The sequence below is a fragment of the Pseudochaenichthys georgianus genome, chromosome 18 (assembly GCF_902827115.2).
Source record: "Pseudochaenichthys georgianus chromosome 18, fPseGeo1.2, whole genome shotgun sequence".
In the NCBI taxonomy this organism is placed as follows: Eukaryota; Metazoa; Chordata; class Actinopteri; order Perciformes; family Channichthyidae; genus Pseudochaenichthys; species Pseudochaenichthys georgianus.
In genome coordinates this window covers 4,490,873-4,510,888 of record NC_047520.1, presented here as the reverse complement: position 1 = coordinate 4,510,888, position 20,016 = coordinate 4,490,873, and the positions used below count along the sequence as shown (strand labels likewise).

The 20,016-nt window shown below is 40.0% G+C and overlaps 2 protein-coding genes across 3 annotated transcripts; one reads left to right on the top strand and one right to left on the bottom strand.

Moving 5' to 3' along the window:
- The first annotated feature begins 1,740 nt into the window (after window positions 1-1,740).
- Window positions 1,741-14,325, top strand: LOC117463368 (sterile alpha motif domain-containing protein 9-like). Of its 2 annotated transcripts, XM_034105577.2 has the most exons (6): window positions 1,741-1,843; window positions 9,718-12,381; window positions 12,562-12,626; window positions 13,215-13,250; window positions 13,338-13,428; window positions 14,239-14,325. In XM_034105577.2, the coding sequence occupies exons 2-3, from the start codon at window positions 9,735-9,737 to the stop codon at window positions 12,585-12,587; spliced, it is 2,673 nt and encodes an 890-aa protein (XP_033961468.1). In that variant the 5' UTR covers window positions 1,741-1,843; window positions 9,718-9,734; the 3' UTR covers window positions 12,588-12,626; window positions 13,215-13,250; window positions 13,338-13,428; window positions 14,239-14,325. The 2 variants fall into 2 exon arrangements, with proteins under 2 accessions (XP_033961468.1, XP_033961467.1); XM_034105576.2 differs by lacking the exon at window positions 14,239-14,325 and having other exon boundaries at window positions 13,338-14,096.
- On the bottom strand, window positions 14,163-19,749 carry mrpl48 (mitochondrial ribosomal protein L48). The gene is made up of 8 exons (XM_034105578.2): window positions 19,585-19,749; window positions 18,324-18,382; window positions 17,828-17,859; window positions 17,612-17,691; window positions 15,543-15,712; window positions 15,040-15,142; window positions 14,855-14,944; window positions 14,163-14,388 (listed from the first exon to the last, which is right to left on the bottom strand). Exons 1-8 carry the CDS (start codon window positions 19,603-19,605, stop codon window positions 14,311-14,313), a joined length of 633 nt encoding a protein of 210 aa, XP_033961469.1. The 5' UTR covers window positions 19,606-19,749; the 3' UTR covers window positions 14,163-14,310.
- Window positions 19,750-20,016: the final 267 nt, after the last annotated feature.

Below are 20,016 nucleotides of genomic sequence, written 5' to 3'. Positions count from 1 at the left end.
GTTTGTAGTGAACAATCTTAATTTCTGACTCACATTAACGCTTGTGGCTGGGATGCTCTGACGTGTGTGCGTGGACTATGGAGGCTATTTTAGATGTAATCTGAACTTTGTTACGGTTTAATTAATTATACCTTTACTGTGGTGTCAGTGGGGGTGGCTACTTGGGCTCAAGCCCCGGATGTTTTCTGAAAATCCCCGAATGTTTCACTTGAAGCAATTTTTCTCGTCTCGTGAGTAATGTGCAGTACCGGAGTCTAACAGAGAGGCAGAAGCTGCGGGACAGTAGCCTGCGAACTGCTTAGCCTGCCCTGAAGAAGAAGTGATCCTTCGTTAGCGTGAAGAGTCTGCCTTATGCCCCGCCCCCCCCCCCCCCCCCCTCCCCCCCCTGTCTCTTGTTTTTCAGCTCCAAACTTTACTTTTGACAGTTTTGTTGTGTTAGTGGAGATTGATAGTGTTAGAAACAAGCTATAGAAATACATTATCTTTGATTTAAGGTTGTTGCTGCATCTAATACTTTTGTTGCGCTTTGTGTGTGTGTTCTCATATTCTGCCTGTTACTTTGTGATGTGCTTCTTTCTCAAAAGGTGTAGCAAGTGACAGGTGCGTCAATCCAGTCCATCCTGTTAGTCAAGACTTATTGCTCTTAAATAATTAATCTACATTTACGGCTGTTGGACAATGCGACACATTTGAATTTGGTTTAAGACAATGAACTTATCCAGTTCTCAGTGATGGGTTTGGAGGATGGACCCTTCTTAACGATGCAGTGAAGAGCGCCATTACATCATGTTTACAGCTCATAACATAATCCCGTTGGATGCCATAGGCTCAATGCTGTTAGAAACTTCTGCTAAGGTTTTTCCTCTCATGGGGCAATAAGTACATAAAGGTGTGATTTTGCAAAAGACTGCAACAAATTATGATATGATGTATTATTCAAACAGATATAAAGGTGTGGCTTTTTGTCATGATTTAAATGAGACTAAACTGAAATTATGCCATTTTGTCATTGTGCTAAAATGAATATAAATATTATATATTAAAATATATTTGCTAACCAATATATCATGTGAAGTTGCTTTCTTTCAAAGACGTTCGAGAGGTTAATTTGTTTATTTTTGTATGACATATTATGACGTTGAGATGTCAGCCCCATACAGAGCATGATATCCAAAATGAGTAATACAATCTCTTTTCAAACTATTAAAACAATTGTTCATTGCTTGGATATGGGCTTTTTCTTTCCTTTATTTTAATGGTAAGTCAATTTGCAAATTGAAAATAAGGAATAGGAAAGTATTTTGATGATCTTTTTTCATGTTTCAGGTAAAAACGTACATGTAACATGGTTCCAGCTCCTCAAATGAATTAATTATATTTAATAATTATATCCATAAATACCCTGTCAAAAAGTTGTCGGACAAAACAATGTTAAAGATGTCACGTTGGACCCTAATTAATTGTGATGGGATCTTCTCGCATCACACAGATTAATCTTTACAAAACATAGTTAAACATTGGAACCATTTTGCAAAAACAAATATTTCATCATGCTCTGGAGAAATATTGACAGTTTAAAATCGTGAATAATTTGTAAGAGAAAGGATGCATTGTTAGGTTTCGTTTGTGGAGAAAAGGAAACTGCAATGTTAGGTTTCCTTTTCTCCACAAAAGGCTCAACGTGACATCTTTACAGCGCTTGTTTGCAATCACACGCACACACACACATGTGGGTGTGTCATGTTGTTGTTATCTTCCATTACATAAGACTAAAGTACATAGTCACCGGTCCGGTGGCACGGTATGTTCACACTTCAGAGACATCTGGATCGTATGGGGAAAGGTAAGACAATTATTTTATATTGAGTATATTTAACATTTACTATTTCATTTATGTATACATGTATTCATTTACTTCATCATTTGGAGCATCTTGGGTGCAGAAGTTTGAAATGCTACTACTCAAAATATATGTGTTTAGGGATGGCTACCGAGCTGAATTATTAAATACTGTGGTAGGCTACCGTTAAGCTCCGAAGTTATCGGTCTTTTTATTGGTATGCTACTACTGGACATTTACATATTTTATGTCATATGTATTATTGATACATAAATATTATATTGCAGTTTTAGTTTCGCCAACTCCGTTTCTCTTATACAATACAAAATGTGTCTATGATGTAATTTCGATTTTTCCAATCCAGACGAGAGATCTCTCTCCCCCGTCTGTGTGCGAGGGGACGGGGCAATTTACACACACATACGGCTGCTACATGCATAAAACACACACACGCACACACAAGCGCTCCAAGGCAGACCCGGCGGCAGACATATGTGTCTGGGCGGGCATTTGATGTACCAGGGCGGGCCCACCCCGAAACTTACATTTCCCGGAAAAACTGAATTGTGATAGAGCTGACATGCTGAAAACCCAACGCCTGCAGGGGGGTCTGGGGAGATTCTCCCCCAGGAGATTTTTTGAAATACTAACATAAAATACACATTCTGGTCCTCTCTTGAGAAAGAAAAATAAATAAATCTATTACTACACAACATATTTAAAAAAAAAATGAATGCCATTTCAGTTTTTTGTTACTTTGTTCTGAAAGCTGAACCTGCTGCTCCTCACAGAGAGAAGAGGGAAGAGGCTGTGAATTACTTTACATTGTGGATAAGGGTGGATTGCCCCCATTGTTCTGTGTGTCAAAATGAAAGACAGCCCACACATCAATCATCAAACCGTGGGGTCTTATTTAATTAAGTGTTGATTTATATCATCACGTAAGGTCAGGGCCAGACTGGGACAATAAGTCAGGCTGGGAATTATACACCCAGCCAGGCCACTACCATGTCAATATTTACAGCGTTGCTGCCCACAGTGATAGACCTCTAAATCTACTACCAAAAAATAAACATATGGAGATGGGTTACTATTTAAACAAATGTGCAAATCTATTTAGGAACCTATTCATGTGAACATATTTTTAGTTGGGGTGGACCTCAAATCCTATAGGGGGATCCGGGGGCATTCTCCCCCGGTAAGATTTTTTTTAAATGTTGGAATTAAATGCATCAATCTGGTTCACTTTGAGGGGGAAATAAAGAGAGAGACTACACCCACATGAAACAGAACTGTATACATTTAAATAATCATACAATCATAATAACATGGCCATAACCAATAACATACCATATCCAATATGAAAAAACATTGAAACTTGTTTATTTATTTGTTTTTGGTTCATTTATAGTTGTGAGTGTGGGCTCCTGAACCAGCCTCACCTGTCTCCCCCTTTCTCCTCTTTGTGGCAGAAGCAAAGACTAGTTTTAGCTCTCAACAAGTTTTAAAGTTTATCTTACATTTATTCCCACAGTTAACGTTTTTTTATTATTATTCATGCATATTTGACTAATCACTCCCCCTTCAAATGGAAATATGTGTTTACATGAATGGTGACCAAACCGTGAGACCCACTGAGAACTAAGTTAACTATCTAAACACTCACCTGAGCTGTATGTATCAGTCTCTCAGTCTGACAGGAGAGGACTCTCCTCCACCTTGTTGTTGAAACAGCTCCTTATATCCGTTAGCACAGCTAGTTAGCACCAGATGCTAACAACAACAATAGCCTACACGTAACCAGTGCGCGCGCTTTCTCTCTCGCTCGCTTGCGCCACACATACATACACACACACACGCACACACACTCCCGAGCTTGAATGACCAATCGAGGGCATTAGTGTATGGTCTGTATGAAAGTGGCCATGTCGGCAGGCCACATCATGTAGTAGACAGCCAGTCACCCTCTGTGAGGCAGAGTCAGACCCACCAGCGTTGCGTTCACAATACATACATAAAAAAAATCCTCAGGCCAGCAGGCCACTTAACAGGCCAGGCCATCGGGAAACCTCCCGGTGCTCCCGATGGCCAGTCCGGGCCTGCGTAAGGTTGTATCGATGTATATAGAGATGTACTGTAACTACAGCAAAAATATTCTCCGTCGGGACTTCCTGCAACAACACCACGTCGTTATCTTGATTCTGATTGGCCAGAAGACATTATCAAAGATGTTCTATTGAGAAGATGATCACTACGTGACAAAAGTTTTCAAACTGTTTCTAGTCTTCGGTATTTCCAGACAAGTGACTGCTGAAATCAATCTTACGAACTGCTGTCTGTGCAATTTACTCCGCGCGAGTTGGCGGACTTTATTTAGCTTACTTTAAAATCATTTTTCATGGTGGGGCTAAGCCATTTATTGGTATGGCTGTAGCCTACCCAAGTATACCCTGGCTCCGCCACTGAACATAATAATAAAACAATTAAAATGTTGTATTCAGCTAGGGTGACCAGATCCCAACAAACCAAATGTGGGACAAGGAGTATGGTTGTGTGGGACAATGTGGGACACCCTCTCAACAGCACCCCCTAACCCCCGGAAAAAAAACCGTAACAAATATATAACAGAGCAGAAAGTGAAGTCAAAATGCAGTTTTTTAATAAAGAAAAGTAAACTAAGGCTAACCAAGGCAGCAGGCATTATTCACTTCAAGTGTTTAGAAATGCATCTTCTTAATTCAACTAGTGTATTACCTGTACAAGTAGGCACAACATAAATTAATAGATAAAATAAAACCAACACTGGCCAGGAGGGAACAGAAACACAATAATACATAAAATAAAATAGCTTTCAGTTTTGTCCATCACAGCAACAGAAGGTGGGCCCCTACACGTGGGGGCCCACCTTCTGTTGCTGTGCTATTTTGTTGCTGTGCTATTTTGTCACCTAGAACCACTGGTGTCTTTGACTCTGTCAAACAACTCTTCACAGAGGCAGGGGCAAGCACATCTGTTATTATGGACGCTGCTTTTGTACGACCACATGACATTTTCGTTACTATCTCAGAGTCTGGAAAAATGGTCGGCGCTAGCTTGTTGCCAGTCATTTGACCGGTATGAATGGGAGTGTTGCACTCTATGGTAAACACTGATTATTTCTGCTGCTGTTACCTTGTCTGAGTGACCATCATTTTTTGGTTTGAGTAGGAATGTCTCCATATAGTGGGATGTCTCTTTTTGAGCGACACGTTTCTTGTGAGAATCGCATTCTCTGTGTCTTTTGACGTCGTATTCACTGCCATGTGAAATTTAAAAATTACTCTTGCAAAGATTGCAAAAAAATCTCTGAGAGTCGCCCTGCACTGGCTGCACCCACGGGTAAGTGTCTTCCCAGTCTTTGTTGTATGTGCATCTTCTTAGCTGTAGTTTCAGTTTCCTCCATTTTCCATAACCTGCTGCGTCGCCTGCGTTCGTTGTTGTTGTTTGGCGGGGTGGGGGGGTGGGTGTGAGTGAGTTACTCTCATTGGTTAACACTTGACCAGCACCCGCCGTGTGTTACAGTTTGATTGACAGCAAACACAGCCCCCTGATGATAGCCTTCCCTGCTTTCTCAACAGCCATTGGATGAATCTGATTTTAAAGAAAAGCGTTTTAGCCAATCAAAATGAAATATGCGGGACATCGTCTCAATTTGCGGGACGCACCAAAAGTCGTGAAAATGCTGTGCAGTCCCGCGCAAAGCGGGACATCTGGTCACCCTATATTCAGCCCTGATTAAAACAGCGGGCCCAAATCCTGGATGGCCGGGCCCAAATCCTGGATGGGCGGGCCCAAATCCTGGATGGGCGGGCCCATGACGCCGGGTCTGCTCCAAGGTGTGTTTACACTTTACCCGTCTCGATGTGGACAATAGGCGCATTCACACTGTGGTACTTTTCCCACAAAGGTTCATGCGAACTTAGGGTGCGTTCACACCTGCCTTGTATAGTCCGGTTGAATCGAACCCTGGTGCGTTTAGCCGCTTGGTGCGGTTCATTTGAGTCGGTGTGAACGCAGTCCGAGATCTCTGAAGTGAACTAAACAACCGGACTCTGGTCCGCTAAAATAGGTGGTCTCGGAGCGCTTGCTTGCGAACTCTGGAGCGGTTCATCGCTGGTGTGAACGCAGTCCGCACCAAAACATAGGAAGCGCAGTATTTACGTGTCACAAGAACGCGGATATCTTCAAAAATCTTTAGTGAAAGAGTCTTTCAAGACATCCGCGGTTGTTTAGTTAAAGAGTAAAGCAGAATTAAGTGTTGAACAGTAAAGTAAAAATTCTCCGTCAGCTACATCAAAGTAAGAACACCTGTCCTCGGTGAAACGCCCCTCCTCTGCAGAACGTCTTTCGTGGATAATGTGCAGCAGCGCGGTCATTATGGGGAAAAGAACACCAACAGGCTGATCAGGAGCCCGACGCGAAGCGGAGGGATCTAGATCCTGTCGGATTCCCCATAATGACCAAGTCGCTGCCCACATTATCCCGCTTATTACACGGCCACGTTCTCAACAAAGTAACGACATGACTCCCAATATTAATTGAAATGCTTTTGTGGATTTAGAAAATGATTGTATTGATTTAAAAAATAGTTGTATGTATTGATTTAAATTGACATGCATCCGCTAAGAAAAATAGTCCGTTGTTACTGTTTGAGGAGCAACGGCAGGAACTGCTTCGATAGCGTTTTTGAGGAGCTTTTTGATTACAGCTTTGAAAACATCGTTGCTTGCTTTAAAAGTAGCACAATTCATTATGTCAAACCTTGGAGAGTATCTAGATATCCCTGCCCTAATGCCAAAGTAACTGCACACTGAATATGTGAGATGCAGATGTGAGCGTCCTTAACAACGGTCAATAAATCCTTGACAGTGGTCTGTCTGTTCTGGATTAAAAACGTGTCACGTGTTTTGAATTGACCAATCAGAATCGAGTATTCAACAATGCCATGTAATAATGTTTTTTAACGGACGTTGTCTGATTATATAATCATATGCGCGGGCCGTTAGTGTCTGTTGATCTCCAGACTAAAAGCAGCATGAGAATAACCTGCCGAAAGTGCCGATGCTCCATGGCGGAGGCTCCGCTAGAAATTGCCGGGATTTGCGTTTGTACCCCCTTAATGTCTGACCAATGGTTGAACAGCATTTCCGAGCACATGACTTGTGTTTAAAGTTTATAGTCCGTTTGAGTTTTGCCCGTGTGAACGCAAACCGAACCTTCTGAAAAATGAAACAATGTAACAAACTGTGGTCTGGTGCGCACCAGAGAGCGGACTATTAGGTGTGAACACACCCTTAGTTCATCATCGCGTTCACACCAAAAAGAGCCGGTACTAAAATTAGTTCATGCGATTGCGAACCTTTTTACCCCCTTTTGTGAGAAAAGAGCTATATTTCTGATTGGCTGGGCGGATTGCAAACCACGCCCCGTAAAACTCCCAAACAGTTTTGTGAAGCCGCCATTTTATTATCCTCGCATTAGCATTATTAGCATTAGCATTAGCCCAGCGCAGAAACGCAGAGAGACTAACTTATGGCAACACAAAATAAAACATGGGAGCGGTGGAGATGAGGAGGTGTCGGCGTTCTGGCGATTTACTCGGAAGGCTTCAGTAGAAGCTGCTGGGACTCCCAGCAGCTTCTACTGAAGCCTTCCCCAACTCCGGGGACTTCCGGCCGGGGACTTGGGGTGGCAGTATACGCCGTGAAGTGGTTTGCGGCCTGCCAGTAAACCCAAAGCAGAAGAAGAAGAAGTGACGTCAGCGGCTTCATTTGCCTAATCCACCCCCAGGGACTTATTCCGGTGTGAACGCGATCTGTACTTAGTTCATGCGAACTAAAGAGTTCACATGAACCTTTGTGGGAAAAGTACCGCAGTGTGAATGCGCCTAATGCTCGTTGCCAAAAGTGCAATAAGAGTTTAGCATGTAAGGGCGGTAACACGAGCATTTGTCTAAACATCTTGCAAAAGTTCAGGTATTATGTATGCTAGCAGCAACACACAGAGTTAACTCAATTATACAAACATGGGTTGATGATTAGAGGTAACTTTATAATCTTTGACCTTTTCTCTCAAAGTAATGATAAACCTGTGAGTTGGATGTAGAAAAGTCAGAATCAATATAGATGTTTTTTATTTTAAAGAAAATTGAGATTGAACATAGTTGTTATGTAAGTAAGTATGTAAGTATGTTATGTAAGTATATAAGTTGAAGTTTTTGTAAAATGGCTACAATCTGAAAAAGAGGGACTTTTTGAGCAGATATATAATTATTTTCTGTAAATAACAGAAATATACATAAATTATAAACTGTAAATTATTGTGTCTGTCCAAAAATTACTTTTTACTTATAGTGAAAACTACCCTTGAATGATGGTAAGGTAGACTGAAAGCTTTAGGAATCCAAAATATAACATAATAAGTACCCTGTATCAAGATTGATGCAAAACAAGTGACATTTGACCTTTTTAGAGAGATTTAGCAAAAATAAACTCCACCTCTGGGGTCATTTGGGTGGAAATGGGCGTTGTTGCCGTTTCTCTGGAACCCATTGGTCGATTTTGGTGATTGACATCTCTTTGTAACCGTTAGAGCCAATAGAATCGAAGGGGAATTTTCACATACACACCAACGTTACCATTGTGAAGTGGGGGCTACGCGCATGCTCTGAAATCTGAAAACTTAAAAGTAGGTTTATTGCTGATGGATTATCAGAAATCATTTCAAAGGGACACAGACACATTGGATTAACCTATGGATTAACCTTCAAGTTTTTATCATTTTAATGCCATTGAAGATCACTTTTGACCAGACAACGACCAAGTTAAGCCATTTTGCCGTGTTTGCTACCGCGCCATCTGATGTGATGTCTGTTTTTGTTTATAAAGTCACGAGTTCTTATCATGGAGTGATGATCTAGATACCTATCGATTCTGTGTCTTCTCACAATGCTATTCGATATGCTGGAAGTGCAGCTATGATAAGTAATAAGGGTGTTATGAATGAGTTTCTGTAGAACCGCCGTTAGCATTTTTTTGCTCGTGGCTAATTCCGAGGCTCAGTGTTAGCTTTGTGGTTTATTCTGCAAAAAAATAAAAATATTGATCAGTTAGCTGAGTTTCTTCCCGTTACATGAATATAACGCATTCATAGTTTATTAAATATTAAGAAGCCGTCAGATGCTGTTTCCTACAGATTATGCGTTTTTCCGCCCGGAGAAGGGTCGATGGGGTTCAACAGGTTAGGTAGGGTAGGTAATTCACTTCAGAAACACTTTTTGTTATATTCCATGGAATGCTCTTAACATCTCAATAGCAATGAATAAGTTAAATGCTTTGACAATAAATATATACAAATATTTCATCTGTGGAAGCCGTGGCGCTGTAAAAAGCACGACCAATTATCTGCAGATAATTGGATGGCTTACCTGCCTGTCAGTCTTCCATCTCGTGCACAAACTTATCTCGTGCCCTCATTGGTCATGTGCGCGTTCGTGTGTGTTGGAGGAGGGGCTCTGTAAGGAAGTCTGAAGGAAGGGGCAGATTTTTCCCCGGTTCTGTACTTTCAAATTCTAGCGCACTCAAGCTGGTTTCTCCATTTTTACCGACCCTACCATTAATTTTCCATTTGAATTTTTTCAAAAGAACCGATAAGAGTACCGTTAAACGACCGGATCGATAAGCGGTATCGATAAAAGTAGTAGTACCGTTACAACCTTAACGATACCCATCCCTATATGTGTGTGTATGTATTTATGGTTTTAAATATATGTGTATATATATATATATTTATAAAAAGGTTAAGGTGATTTACAATCTGTGTGTTTACCGTTGCTGCAGGAAACTAAGAGTCCAAGATGGCGAATGGACCGTCCCTGTCCACTGTCACACGCTCCCTCTCACTGTTGGACGTTCTCCATTCAAATCAGTTTGAAGGGAAGTCTTTCGATCCAGACATACTTGAGGAGACGGAGGAAAACTTTTACAGAGGGGCCCCACCCGAATGGTTAAACTTTCACATCAGTGAACAGGCAGAGTTAGATGGCATCGGATCTCCTTTCATTAAACGAGATGGATACGATAAACTTGAAAGGCAAATTCACAAGTTGAGAAAACACCCTGGAATATCAATAGTTAAACTGTTCCACCAGCCAGGATGTGGGGGGACAACACTGGCCATGAAGGTGTTGTGGGACTTTAGGAAAACTTTAAGGAGTGCTGTTTTAACAGACTCAACCTCGGACATCACAAAGGTTGCAGAGGAGGTGGTCCACCTTTTCACAGCAGGCAGTCGAGGCGACCAGAAGACCGTGCTGCTGTTGGTGAATGGTGTGCACGTTTTGGAAGATCTACAAGTAAGCATTATCAGGACGATTGCTAATCAGAAGATAGTCACCGGTATGCCTGTGGTGGTTTTACTCAGCTGTATTAGAGAAGATGCAGATTTAAAGAGTGATGATGTCTTCCTTCAAGAAGTGCTTTCTGACTCAGAGAAGAATCATTTTAATGACAAAAAGACGGAGCTCAACAAGCAGTACGGTGATAAATGCAAACGATTCCATGGCTTTAACATAATGCAAAGCAATTTTTCTGAGGCTTACATCCAGGAGGCGTGCTCTGTATTCAAAACCATCAAAGAAACAGGAATACAAGAGAAACCCCAGCTTGCTGCCTTCCTTTCCCTGCTGAACGCATATGTACCAGACTCCTATCTCCTTGAGTCTCAGTGCCTGGATGTGTTCAAACATGCCAACGACGGCCATAGAGACATATCACTGGAAGACAGGCTGGACGACTTTAGCCATCTCATTATCACTATCCAACCAGATGGTCCTGAAAAAAGAGTCCGCATGGCCCACCCTCTGATAGCACAGTGTTGTACTGAATTGATGGCTGAAGCAGGTGTGACCAGAAGTGACACAGCAAAACAACTCTTGACATGTTTGTGCAGAGATAAAGTCCCTCGATCTTTGGTTGCTTTTGTGAAATACATGCTAACCAAAAGAAGACCAAAACAAAAAGAATGCAGTGCTTCAGATTCATTTTCTCGACTGATTCTACATATTAAAACAAAGGAGGACGACTCTCAGTGTGTATCACTTTTAGAGATGGCAACAAATATGTTTGATCGAAATCCGTTTTTTCCACAAGCACTTGCTCGTTTTCATTGCATAGTACTAAGAGACTACGATCAGGCAGAAATGTGGGCAAAGGAGGCAAAGCAAAGAGATCACAAAAAGTCAGTTGTTGCTGATACACTGGGCCAAGTCCATAAGAACCGTCTGAAGAACCTGAGGCGACCGGCCCAACCAGGAGGCATTTTGGCTCTTGCCTTAAAGGCCATTCAAGCATTCGAAGACGAAGAAAGACTTGCCAAAGATGAAGTTGGGACAAACATGAAAAGAAATGTCCATGACTCACGCTTCTTTAACAGCAGAGGGATGTTTGGTTTCCTGCAGGTCTGCAATCTTGTGTATGACCTACTTGTCCGTCAGAACCCAACTTGGAGAGAAGTTCTCACGAAGAAGGTGTCTTTGGACTCGGCCCTGCCATCTCTTGGAGATCGCTCACTTTTAAGATTCGATGATCTCATATACAGACTCAGAGATGCAGTTGAGAAAAAATGTGCTTTTCTTGACGGATTTCTGACTTACTCCAAGCCTGACATAAAGGAAGACGATCCAGAATACATTTCAAGAGAAACCTTGGCTTGCTACAGGAAGTATGTTGGAGACTCCACGTCCAGCCATTTGAAAGAACAAGGCGCTGATCTGATCCAGAAGCTTAAACTCAAACAGGCTGCCACCACTACGGGAGTCCTCTCATGTCTTGACAGAGAATGCACTGAATCGGACCTTAAGGAAATAACTACATTGTGGGAGGAAATCTGTCTTCATAAAGATCCGGACACAGCTATGGTCAACAACATCTTCGCTCACATCATGTTAAGAAATATGGGAGCAACACAGTCTGATTGCAAACATTTAACTGCCTTCAAACAGGAAATGCACCTCACGGATAAACCTGAGGCCCATATGTTAGCCCTCCTCTTGCACTGGCCGACAGACAATGAAGACACATGCATCCTTGACCTCAGTGCAATGATTAAGCGTACGCAAGACCTGTATAAACAAGCATATGCGAAACACTTTCGCTCCAGGTACCTTCGCCCTCTGTTTTTCATCGGAAAAGGTCAAGAACTGAACAGGATAGTTCACAGAACTGTCCTAGAGGAGTCGGCTCGTCAGGGCGATTGGGAGACAATGCAAGATTGGAGCGATGAGAAGATTTTCCAAGATCCATCGGTCAAAGAACGCCTTCTTAAAGTTCAAGGGGAGATACGAGAGTACAGACTCTTTGCAACTGTTGATGGGAAAGAGATCGAGGTGGTTGCAAACCTCCGAAACAGCCTCTGGAGAAAACGCAAGGTTTCCTTCTACCTTGGATTCACCATCAAAGGTCCTGTAGCCTTTGCCATCCAGACTGAAACTGCAGACACGAAGGGTAAGATACTATAATTCAAGCATAAGTGAACATCGATCTGGCCATTTTTAATATAGTTCAAGGTGTAATTCCCATCATTCGAACATGAAATAAAAATGGATGATCATTTATATATATTAATTTAAATTGCTTTTCCAACAACCATGACTGCTCATAAAACCTTTTCCCTTCTGAAAACAGGATGCCAGGAATTTGACAAAACTTAAACCTGAAGTCAACAGAGTGGATGAGGTTCAAACCTATAGGTAATGACTGCCTCTTCAGTACAGTAACACATTACAATGCACTGACCCCACGTGATGGAAAAGGGTTAATCCCCCGAATCATAAATACACTTTCTTCTTAGTTTCTTTGCTATTAATCAATTGTGGTGTGAGAGAAATCAGACATATTCCTTTCCTCTGTAATATAATGGAACTCGATGGCACTCGACTCTGTGCTCAAAGTGACAAAGAAGTACATTTGAAATAACTCAGCAGCAAAGTCTCTTTCTTTAAATAATGAACTGGTTACTCAAGATAATCCACGTATCTTGTTTCACTTACGAACTATTTATCGCGTATCATTACGCAGAAGTGGTCGAGTGCCATCACATGTTACTATATCCAAGAGAAGGTAAATGTTTCTGAAGCCTGATATCTCCAACATTCTGCAAATAAACCCAAAACAACCATTTGTATTGATAAATAGAACTACAGCTAAGACGACAAATATGTTGTTTTGTTGGAGGTCCCTTTTAAGGAAGTACAGCATAAACATGTGTCCCCTCTGTGTAAAGAGACTCTGAAAGTTTCAGGAAAAACCACCAGCATTGTGACTTTTTTTCATTTCAGGAGACTACCAAAATAAAAGCGCTGATCATTAACAAGGTAAGACGAGCAACGTTGGATTGATAGATGAAGAATTTAACACAAAACTAGAAATTCTACTTTTTTTTCCTTTGCTTTTTTCCCCAGCATTTCGTGGATCGCCATCAGGCGGCTCTGATGAACACAGTGAACGATACAGAACCGTTCCTGGATTAACTCAAGCTCTGAGACCTACGATGTGAGTTGTTTCGACAGGATGAAGAGAGGGGGGGGGGGCTCTTGTTTCTGAGCTTCAGGATGAGGAAGTAAAAGGTTGTATTGTTATGGACGATTGAAGCATCTGCTGTGAAAACCAGTGTCACGGTACAGTTTAATATCATCGGCACTCAGAGGACCAGCGTGACGATATGTAGCTCCTTAAACTCTTTTACAAAGTACCTATTTTAGTGGTTTATTAGTGGATTTGTGAAACCCTGAAAGTCATAAGACTTATTTTATTTTTTATATATTTTTCATATTAATAATTTTTTATTAGAGCGTTTTTTTAAGGTACTCAAAGCGCTTTACAACTACACATTACACATCTTTCTTTCCATGTTTAATATCTTGGGTGATGTAAACCCAATGTATGTCAAGTTAAAAAGACAGATATTATAATGTTGAAATACTTTTTTTTATCTATTGCAGTTCTAAAGCTTTTGTGAGTAGATTAATTCATCAAAGAAATGAGAGTCCTTGACTTTTGATGTTGTATTGCAACGTGCTTGACTTAATGTACATAATGTTAGGATTGTATGACTAATGAAGAGATTGAAGTTTTTTTTTGTTGGTTTGATTCTTTAATGCCGAAAAAATTGTATGTCATTGAAATGTTAAAAAAAATAAAGTAACAGAATTTGAGCAATACATATGACAATGTCTTGCGTTGTAAAAAATAGACTTGGTTTTATTGTCACAAAAGAAAGTCAAACATGAATGTGTACAGTTCTTTTTTTATGCAAATGATCACCTTAAGCAGCAGTGAATAAATACAAACAATTAAACACAGGTCACCAGATCCAACATGTGAGTGACGAACAGTTTGAGGAGTCAGGAAAGTGAAGAAGGTGAGTCTGGGGTCCTAGTTGGTGATCTTCGCCTTGAGACCCTCGAGTTCAGGACGGCCCTTGAAGCGAGTTTTGTAATCCAGCTCTGTGTGCTGAGAGGAAACAGGAAGAGGAATCATTAGTGTGAGACAATGGATGTCCACGACAGATGTGTGTGGTTAGAGTTTGTCTCTAAGTCACTTGATTACATAAAACATATACTGTATTTCAATGTTATTGACTAAAATAAGTGCCTTAAAGGTTTGTAAATCACTCTTGATTAATAAAGTTTTAAAACATAAATAAGATGTGTTTCTGACTCTAATGAAGAGGGGTATGCATAATGATTAGGTGTTTAATCTGGTTCATATTTATTAAATTTGGGTTTGGACACTTATCTCCGGAAATTAAAAATGTTTTACCAACAGAGAAATTAGGAAAATCAAGACATTTCTAGAGCTATTTAAAATAAGATTAGATGTACTTTATTAATCCCAATTTGGGAATTTTCTTTGACTAAGATGTGTACAATGTCCACATTATTCCCAGCATAGCTTCAGTATAATGTGACTAACTCACCTCCTGCACAGAGAGCTGCACTCCCTCGGGTTGATTCTTCAAAAGAACCTCCAGGAAAATAGGACACATGGTGGCGTTCAGACTTCTTAACTAGAAAGACAAACACAGTTCAAATGTCAGATTTTTAAATACTTCTAAAAAAACAAGGTATGCATTGAGTGGAAAGGAAACCGGCAGAGTCGTACCTGCACGACTCGGTTGTGAGTCTTCAGGAAGGAGTCCACAGACATCTTGGTTCCTTGATCCTGCATCAGCCACACCTCGGTGGTCTTGGTTTGCAAAGCATAGCTGCGTGAGAAAAACAATAAAATAAATATATATATAAAATTGTAAACATCCTTTTGTGCTTTACAATTGAAGATTCGACTGGATTACAATTCAAAAATGTGTTTATGGCTTGTACGTCTTTGTAAGGGATATAATACTTTGCTATTATACAAAACAAAACTTTGTATTTTTACGTGCTTTCAAATAAAAAACATCTCCTAGAAACCACCAGTTTATCCTGGCTTTTATTCTCCTAAGTGGTTCATTCAAATTATGTATATGAACAACAATAATATAAATCACACTAAATATGATTTCACTAAACTATAGAAAACAAAAAGCCCAGTTTCAATGGTAAATACCAGATTTAACTGCATCCTAAACGTACACAGTACACACGGTTACATCTGAATGTCCTCACCAGTCCAACACTTTGATGCCGAGCCGGTTGCAGAGGTTGTGGATGTGCTGGGAGAAATGCTCCACCACCGTCATGTCGTAACCCGACACGTTGACGTTCAGAGTGGCGTACGTCGTCTCCGTCTCCACGACGATCTCCTTCATCTGCTGCCTGTCCCTCTTCTTCTTTGGCTGAAAACAACAAAAACTAATTACAGCAGACATTTAAAACGCAGTTGTTTTCCAGCCTTATGCAGATCAAACCCACTGAAGAGTCGGGCAAACATTTGAGTAAATGTAAATACTCAAACTGTGATGATCTATTCAGAAAATGCACAGCCTCACAGACCGTTGAAATATGTTGCCTTTTAGGTCCAGCAGAGGGCGCTCTATACATTCACTATTTCCTATTGACCTCCCACTCAATTAAAGTGGACCTATCATGCTATATTTGAAAAACATATTGGAGGGCCATACCTTTATAAAACATGTCTGTGAAGTTTTTTTTTCAAAATCCCAAACAGATCACCCGTTGCAGCCATGCCTCATGCTGCTCAAAGCCCTCTATTCCAGCCCTGTTAGAGAAACGCTGATCTTGGGTCCTTAGCTTGAAATAAATAAATAAGAGGAGGCGGAGCTAATGCCTGATCAGAATTCTACCGGAGATAAAGTTAAATTCTGCTGTGATAAAACGCCATCCTGTTCTAAACCACATCAAGGATTATTTCTGAAACAGTTTGGAGCTCAAATGCTTTTTCTCTTGCGGGTTTATCACAAAGTGAATTCTTTTTTTATTTCCTGCTTTTAAAACACGTGCTCTCCAGTACAGGTTAGCTCTGAGTGTTAGCGAGGCTTGCTAATGTAAACAAAGACGAGATTACGTCCAAAACACGTCAGGCGTTGTTTCTGATAGCAACTCTCTGTGGGTCCGCCGCCGATTTGATGTCAGTTCGGCAGCAAATCTGTATCCGCTCGTTTTTAAAAGATTTGGGTACGGAGGAAAAGAGAGAGGGTTTTATTTTCTGACGCCGCGTGAGTTCCCCGACGCACCGGGGACACATGTTGATGTATAAAAGACACCACAAAGTGCATTTTGCATGATAGGTCCCCTTTAAGCTAGGACATACATTTACAATTTGCCCAAAAAAGTAAATAAAGTTTGGTGTTTGTATTATTTTCTTCTTTTTTATACTATTGCATGTAAACAATTACATTTACATTGAGGAAAAAAGTAGCATTTACCATCAGCAGGAAATCTCGTTAATCAATTCATGTTTCCTCACAATCTCATGTTTTACACTTTATACATTTGTAAATGAAGATCTAAAACTTCACCATAACTACTCTCGTCCCAAATATTAAAAAAAATAGGAGTTTTGAGTGTCAGTCAGTCAGTTAGTTAGTTTTATGTCAAATATGTATCCGTGATATTATTTTCCGTCTATGTTTTCCTTGTCCATTCATCAGCGTTGGCTGTTCAAAATGTGTGCAGTGTAATTACAATGCTCCAGGCTTGAAGGAAGTATAACACTTGTGTGCAATATTTAATTCTCTTTCGACTCCACTTCGAGCGATAGAATTACTAACAAAGCACTTATATACTAATAAAGGGCTGGCTTATCTGAAGCCAGTTGAGTAGCACTTGAAATGTTTTTGCTCTATGAAACCTGATGTACTTATATGATTCTGTTTTCTTCAAGTTTGTATCGTGTTGGTCGAACGCACTTATTGTAAGTCGCTTTGGATAAAAGCGTCAGCTAAATGCAATGTAATGTAAATTGGAATAACTTTCCCTTTTGTATTTTAACCATTATGTGCATGCCCTTTATCCAATAGTGTTTTATTTGGTGCCTCTATCTTCACTTCTGCTGTAACAATGTCCACTAATAAAGGAATTCTGATTCTTGCATATATAATGTCATTTTTCAACGACAACAAAAAAGAACCTTCCATTAGAAGTTATTTTCTACAGCCTTACGTGGATGTCTGGGTTTCTGGAAACTATCTGCATGATCTCATGGATGCACCTACAGCTCATTCAGAGGCATCAACTATTCTTTCTAAAATGAAATCCAGTTGAAAGAGTCGTACCGGATCTTTAGGTAAAAGATATCTCCACCTCCCGATCCCGTGGGTGGGCATGGATTTATATTGTCTCTCGTTCACAGAAGCTGAGGGTGAAGAGAACAAACGTCATATTTAATACATATTCTGGAAACACATGTCTACAAATGACTTGAAGTTAATCAAAAATAACGTTTCCTACATACTATGTGTTGTATTCATTGTAGTCTTTGAAATACTCACCCCAAACAGGATGCTGGATGGATGGCGTTGCTCTGTAATCACACAGTTAGACAACACTTAGATTTAAAGAAAGGGATCATATCACCGTTCTTAGAAATAACAACTGATGGGTGTACACCTGCAACACATTGGATAGTTGCCTTTTAGTATAACTTTAGATTCTTATTTTATAAGTAATTTTTCCATTTCTTATATTGGTGATTCCTGCCAAATTAGGTGGCTTAGATATTTATTTTTAACTTCTGATTTACTTATAATTTAATCAGATCATCTCACCCCACTTTTGTTGAGATGTCGCCGCAGTTACTTAAATGCATAAAATGTGACCATAACCAACAAACATGGCAACACAATTTTAAATAATACACAAGTTGAAAGGAAATGTTTGAAGTCCAAGGGTAAAATAAAAAAGGGTTTATGTGAGCTTAGGATCTACGAATGTTGTTATGAATGATCGGCCATTACATTTGAGGTATGAGAATTTGAAAGGACTTACCTGCATGTTGTTAGTGCGTGATTCAACACAAAGGCCTGCTGGGTGGCAGACGCCTGCAACTGGAAACAAATAATACCATCAGCTACAACATAGCTGTCTCTATATTCTAGTTTTAACACATTTTGAATACAGAATCCCTAAATCCAGTTTGTTTTAATGTAAGACACACAGGCAATATTTGCTGAAATCACATGATTGTTATGTATTAAAGTATTCTGGCAGTACCATACTACCCAGTACTGGTATAGATATGCTGTTGGTAAGATTAAGATGTTATTATTGTATAGATCACGTTAAAAGCTAAATACACTGCCAGGTTACATGTAACAATGTACAATGTAACCTGGTAAATGCAGATTAGTGGGTTTTGGGGTGTATTTCTTCAGCTGTAGTCTATGGCTGGGTTGTTCAATTGAACATTACAAATGTATTTAAATGGACCAATTGTTATCAGATAATCCCTTGACGTTACCAAACTGGTTCTAACTTTCAACGTTTTATATATATATTTTTTTACTGATGGTTGAAGAGATATCAAAGCCCCTCCTATCGTGTTCGGGTCAAATCTGACCGATTTACTACATCAATCATACATCTAGTGTTTTACATTTGATTTCTTCACGGCCTGATGCTATTCTCAACAGCAGGCATTTGAACATAAACAACGGCTGATCCCTACTTTCATTGAGTTATGAGTGGTTTAGTCAACTTTATAACGACTATTGGTGTTCCTGGTCCAAAATGAATGGGTAACCCAAGATATTACACAACCAAAAACAACAACCATGGACATTTTGGAAAACATTTTCGGCGTCTATTCTTTGTCTATTCACTGCAGAATGTAAACCAGTAGTCTGAGACATTGTTTAAAGAATGATATGGTATGTATTACAAAGTGGCGATGATGAATGGTTGTTGTGTTAATGTTAGAGCAGTTACAACGTTCTTAGTATACATCCAGGTTACAACCATGGTTACAACAGACACAAGCGAAGAGAAACGAACGCGACAGGAGGGTTAATCGAACTTGTGCTCAGGGTGATTAATCGAAAGAAGAACACCATCAAGTCAAATCTGTACAAAAGCTCACAAACATACCCGTGCAAAACAGTGACTGTTAACCCTGGTTTGATATGGAACTAATGTTAATGTAACAGTCAGATACAACAACAAAAAACTGAGCTGAAAGTATCAGAGCTGCAGCTTTGACCTCTGTGAATAAACTCAACATTTAGCAGAGAACATACAAATATAGAGTTACCTTTCGAAAGACCGCGTTCATAGCTCGACCTCCTTATGTCTGTGTTAAAAGACAACACACGCTTGATGTTTGCTTACATTAAATGTGTGTTAAAAGCGTTCAAAACACATGATATGCTGATACCGGAAGTGTGTACCAGAGATGAGTCCGTCCGTATTTGAGTCCAGAACGAAGGTTCCGGGACAGGAATCACGTTCGGACTTTCTCTCTAATATTGATTTTGTGTTGCTTTATTTGGGGAATCCCGTCATATTCTGTAATATATATTATATTGACTTGTTAATGTATGTATTATGTTTAAATTGTGAAACAGTTAGGCTTCACTGTCATTGCGTTATTTACAGTGTTGTCTTTTTGTACATGATAAATTGTTATTAAATAAGGCTGGTAGTGAAAATAGTTTTTTTTTTCTTTAATACAAAAATGACAGTT